The sequence below is a fragment of the Pholcus phalangioides genome, unplaced genomic scaffold (genome assembly GCF_987345545.1).
Source record: "Pholcus phalangioides strain wild (caught in Gottingen) unplaced genomic scaffold, Ppha-v1.0 ptg000017l_1, whole genome shotgun sequence".
Classification (NCBI taxonomy): Eukaryota; Metazoa; Arthropoda; class Arachnida; order Araneae; family Pholcidae; genus Pholcus; species Pholcus phalangioides.
The window spans coordinates 12,342,100-12,348,304 of NW_028301610.1; the positions used below are offsets into that span (position 1 = coordinate 12,342,100).

The 6,205-nt window shown below is 33.0% G+C and overlaps 1 protein-coding gene across 1 annotated transcript; it reads left to right on the forward strand.

The window, feature by feature from the left end:
- LOC149072393 (merlin-like) lies at positions 1-3,103 on the forward strand. Its single transcript, XM_089246487.1, has one exon. The coding sequence runs from the start codon at positions 234-236 to the stop codon at positions 2,031-2,033; it is 1,800 nt and encodes a 599-aa protein (XP_089102613.1). The 5' UTR covers positions 1-233; the 3' UTR covers positions 2,034-3,103.
- The last annotated feature ends 3,102 nt before the right edge of the window (positions 3,104-6,205 follow it).

Below are 6,205 nucleotides of genomic sequence, written 5' to 3' on the forward strand. Positions count from 1 at the left end.
TGAAGTGCAATTATGTATAAACTACATAAAAAGCGAGTTTGTTGTTTATTACGACTCTAAAGTTACATTTACCATTATAACTCGCTGCTGTTTATCGAAAGTATCTTAAGTAATGAGACGTTGATTTTTATGAACTGATCACAGAATGGAGGACATTGGAACTTGAAGTAAATTAAAGTTAAATATTGACATGATCTATCTATGTCACATGAACATTCAATAATTTGTGGAAAATGCCATTTAAAAAGAATAAAAAACCCTCCGGGAAAGTATTCCCTGTCCGAGTGGCCACTATGGACGCTGAATTGGAATTCGATCTAGACCTAAAAGCAACTGGCCGAGATCTTTTCGATTTAGTATGTAGAACTATTGGTTTACGAGAAATTTACTATTTTGGATTGCGTTATGTTGGATCTGAAGGCTTTGTTGCATGGTTAAAACTAGATAAAAAGGTTCGTGATCAAGATATCCCTAAAAAATCACCAGTGCCATTCTTATTAGTAGCCAAATTTTATCCCGAGGACATTGCAGAAGAACTGGTGCAAGAAATCACACAGCACCTTTTCTTTTTACAAGTGAAACAAGCTGTGTTAAACATGGATATATACTGTCCACCCGAAGCTTCTGTTTTACTGGCTTCGTATGCTGTTCAAGCAAAGCATGGTGATTATGACGAAGCTTCGTACAAACCAGGAATGTTAGCTAATGAAGATCTGTTGCCGCAGAGAGTCATAGACAGATATCAGATGACTAGTGGGATGTGGGAAGATAGGATTAAAATTTGGTATGCTGACCATCGTGGCATGACTAAAGATGAAGCTGAAATGGAATACTTGAAAATCGCCCAAGATTTAGACATGTATGGTGTGAATTATTTTCCGATAAGTAACAAGAAAGAGAGTGAGTTGTGGCTTGGTGTAACAGCAGTAGGACTCAACATTTATGAGTTGAATAACAAGCTTTCACCAAAAATCAGTTTCCCTTGGAGTGAAATAAGGAACATATCATTTGACAACAAGAAATTCACCATAAAATTAGTTGATAAGAATTCTCCTTCGTTTCAGTTTTATTCTATGAAAATACGAATTAATAAACTCATTCTAGATTTATGTATTGGAAACCATGATCTTTTTATGAGAAGACGTAAACCAGATTCCATGGAAGTGCAAGAGATGAAAGTTCAAGCAAGGGAAGAGAAAGTTCGTAGACAAATTGAACGAAACAAATTAGCTCGAGAAAAACAGCTGAGAGAAGAAATTGAACGTGAGAGAAATGAACTTGAGCAACGCATGTTTCAGTATCAGGAAGAAGCCCGATGTGCCTTGGAAGCATTGAGACGATCAGAAGAAACTGCAGAGTTACTTGCAGAAAAAGCTAGAGTTGCCGAGGAAGAAGCCATGTTATTGACACAAAAAGCATCCGAAGCTGAAGCAGAAATACAAAGGGTTAAACTGAGCGCTATTAAAATCGAAGAGGAAAAAATAATGATGGAACGTAAAGCTCATGAAGCAGAGTTATTGGTTACAAGAATGGTTGCTGAATCTGAACGTAGAGCCAAAGAAGCTGAAAGATTGAAAGAAGAACTTTTAAAAGCTCAACTTGCAGAACGAGATGCCAAAGAAAAGTTGGTGGGTATTTTTAGAAGTACATGCAACAAAGGACAAGTGATGGATGCTTCGCCTGATATTATCAATGTTTTGCCTCGACAAGTCAATGAAATGAATCTCAATCAAGATATGAATGTCAATTGTAATGCTGTAACGTATGACTTAATCACTGACCAAGAAATGGAAAAACTAGCCTTAGAAATAGAAAAAGAACGGGTGGAGTACTTGGAAAAAAGTAAGCATTTACAGGAGCAACTACTAGAACTAAAATCTGAAATTGAAGTTCTCAAAGTAGAAGATAATTTGACATCCATGGACAAAATCTACGATGAAAATGCCATGAGAGGTGAAAACAAATATTCTACTCTTCGAAGAACAAAATCTGGCTCAACAAAAACAAGGGTGGCATTTTTTGAAGAATTATAAACTTTTATATGAAGTATATATGAGTGTAATATAATGATCTCTGTGATTTAACATGGTATACTTTGTGTGTTCGATTTACAGAATTTTTCACTTGGCAGATGTGTGCCGATCAAGAAAATGTCGCCAATGAAACATTGGGAAACTTTACCATAGTGCCTTGACCAATAGACTTGTTAAGACTTGAAATGAAAACAATCAAGATGTTGTGTTTAAAAGTGTAAAGAGCCATAGTGAGTGACTAAATAGTCTTATAATTTCCGGAAGATAGCTGTTTCAATTAGCCATACTCTAAAGATTGACTGACAAATGGGGGTTTTGTATGTGTCTTGAAATCAAATTCTTAATTTGGGAAGTAAAACGCATAGTAACTTTTAGGCAAAAATAATTCAGCAATGTTTCTATTGAAAATTTAATTGTATCACTGGTTAGATATAAAAATAAGGCATCCACCACATCCTTGTTTGATGGCAAAATGATTCTAACATTTTTCTCGTAGTCTCAACGGTTTCGGCACAACTTTGTCTCATTGCAAACAATGCTGAAATTTGAATACTGTGTAAAGTTTGTGGAAGAGTGTAATGAGAAAATTTTGTTCTTCCAAGCTCTTCCTTGAAGCTTCTCTCCTTTATTTCTGATTATCCATCACACATATTCCCCCGGTACCTTTTTCCAGTAAAAGAGGAGGTGCATGTCCACAACTATTACATAGAGTAATTACAATGAAATTGTTGCTAATTTTATTGATTGTGACCATTTTCATTCATTTCGGTTATTGTTTAGTGAATAAGAAATTTCACATATCTATTTGATTCCGGAGAGAAAGAACCACAAAGGTCACAGCTCATCTTTCGGAAATTACAGTAAGTTGATCTGAACTGACTGTTTTAAAATTGTTATATTAGTCATTTGTGCCTTGTAAGTTTTCTAATGTTATGTTTTATATGTTTGAGTACATTTTTTTAGCGTGCATTCATGATCTATTTATATTTTAGCTATGAATATTTCATGATTTTACTGTGATCCGCTTCAGAGTTTCACATTCTGAATTAAAGCTATTGTGTTTACTTTAATTGGTGATATAATTATTTCATTATGAGAAAAAGTTGTCTTTGCAAACTTTTTTATTATAGTAGACTCTCGATAAGTAAGTACGCCTTGACAAATCCCAGGTCGCCATGGCAACTGAAAGGAATTTGTGCCTAAAACATTTTATATATTATTAAATTTTGAAACCTAAGGGCAACACAAAATTCTCGAAATTAATGTCAGTGTGTCTACTGATAACGAAAAATGTTACAGAAGCCTTGAAAAGTGAGTGTTTTTCCATCTGCGTGCTGTAACTTAACCTTTAAGATGCTCACATATCATTCAGGGATGATGAGTATAGCAGCAGGCTTCATCATCTCAGGATGATCATGTATTTTTTTTTTAAAAGACATTTTTTAACACATAGTTCTTAAATGACGTGTTGATGGCGTATGCATATATATTGTAGTTTTTTTTTATTCTTTTATTATTTCTCTATTTTCTAACAGGTTTGCTTGTACTATGTGGGATGATTGTACATTGTAGAGAGTTGATAGAGTTCTTACCTATCCCTGATCACTCTTTTGTGGGCTCGAACCCAAATTTCTTGTTTGTATCATTTTTTTTTTTATTGTATTATACAAGAAAATCTGTACGAAATGGACTGTCAAGAGACTGAAGTATCAATTTTAGACAGGTTTCTATTTTACAAAGGTGCACACACACATAACAGCATTAATCAATGAAGAGACTATTTTTGATTCCGTTTCAGAAAGTGTCTTAGATACAGTCTTACAAAGTTAAGCTAACGAATATGATTCCGGAATGAATTGTCTTCGTTAGCCTAAGTTTCCCACTGTATTTGCAATGTATGAGTTTTGAGTACCATCTATCTTTCACAAAGGCAACTGAAGAAAAACGAATTTTTTTTTTCTCCAGCTATTCCCACAACCTAGGGATTAAGGTCATTGTTCTCCTCTTCAATCGCTTTTATTGACGTTTTCCTGCCTATGTCACAAACTGGTTGGCATTAGAAATCCATAGTTTGTTGGTCGTCAGCTCTCCATGGAACCAGTAGCCCAAAAATTCCCTCGCGGTGAGAAAAAAGAACACAGCTGAGAGAGTTTTCACAGTAGTTTTACTGATATGACTTATGCGCTGAAATGATGTCTCGAGCCGCCTCTGACTGTATTATGCAGTACACTAACGGCCGTATACACTACAGTTTAACTACAATTGTAGGTTAAAGGATAAGAGATTGACACAGATTTGTTAAAATCCCAAATTTAACCAACCTGGTTTGATCTCTAATCCTTTAACCTGTGATTGCAGTTTAACTCTGTCAGTGAATATACAGCCGTAAGTGGCACCTCAATCATTCAGCATTTTTTTTATGGATATTTTTCCGAAATTTGCATGCCATCCTAAGCCTTTATGCTTTATAAAGCATTTTTTTTTACTTCAAGCCGAATTTTATAAATAAACTTGTACCAAAAATTGAGTTCATAATTCACTCACTTTTGATAGATTTGCAATAATAGACCATTATTTTCTGATATTTGAGTATCATCAAAATTTTTTTGTCTGAAATTTATGAAATTACTTTTTAATTGTTATTCATTGTTGGGAATTTTCAGGATTTTTGGAAATTTTCGACAAAAAATAATTTCACTTGATATAGTTCTATTAATATTGATCATTCAGGTGACTAGAATGTCTAATTTTGAGTTATGAATATCTGTGTGTTGATTTTCAAGCCCTCTGCATCCATCTAATGAATTTTTGTTTTTGATGTTTACTCATGATTAGGGAACTGTGTCCGAGTGAGCAAAATCATATTTCATTTTAGATAAAACATTACGGTAGGGGCACAAGCAATCAATTTTTTCATTACTGTGAGCTGTTCTCTTCCTGAGATGTTTTCTTTTTTTAAATTAAACCATACCTTCTTTTCTCATGCAGCAATTACTTTTTATGATTGTAATTATATAACTTCCTAATCAATTTTTAGTGTGGAGTACCCTCTCCCGTAAATTGGAAAACAGGCTGTGTTACGCTTTTTATGGATAGAGTAGGATTTTTCTTCTTCAGAGGTTGGCAGGTCTGGAACTATTTGATATTCTTCAATTCAAGATGATTCTCGACCTTCCAAAATTTCTTCAACTGCATGTATATGTGTATTAATATATATCGTATGCTGTTCTCTTTTTATAACAGGTGTTTAAAAAGTTCTTTTAAGCCATATATATAATGTTGATTTCTATTATTATATTATTTAGGTAATTATTGATACTTAGAAAGGTACCCTTATTGTGCATATATCTAGCAATGAAAATACAAAATTGTAGGACTGAAATGTCCTGTAGTTTGGCAGTGCAGATTGTATACGATGCTTAAGAAACTCCTGTAACTTATTCTTAGTGCAAAAGTAATTATGACTAAGTTTGACTGATATGGTATATTTACTAGAATTTATATAATGCATTATTGAAGGAGTATCTAAATGTGTGGGGAATAATACCTTGGGTATCAAGTCTTGCCAGCTCTGCTTTGATTGAAATAAGTAGGCCTAATAATAATACTTTTTAAAATGCTGGATTTATACAACCTAAGCCAAGAAATTTTAAGGTGAGAATAAATGAGTTTAATTAGTATATTGGCCGGTGCTTCTCAAGAATTTTTAATATGGGATAAAATTTTGGGTAGATAGAAAAATTTCAAGTATCAAATATAGAGAGATATTTATACTCAATAATTCTAATTTAAAATATAAAACACTTTAATCTGCATAAAAGTAAGTTTTTTGTTATGTATCATATCTATCAGTCTATTTGGCGACATTGACAGTAAGTTTTTTACTGTTTTTAATACTGAGTTTCTGAGGTCAAAAACCTAAACCCTGATGTTCTATCACATGTATTTTGGAATAAACAGCTTTATTTCACTTAGTAAATTTAACACAGGCAAACAATAATTTAGATAAAATGGACCATAAAATTATATATTGGTTCGAGACTTTTTTGTATGTCAAAAAATTCAAAATTGCAAATTATAATTTATATTTTGTTTTAATTGTAATAAATTGATGTTTAAAAGTAAAACATAATATGCAAAAAAGTGAGTTTCTCTCATCATGTTATATTGAG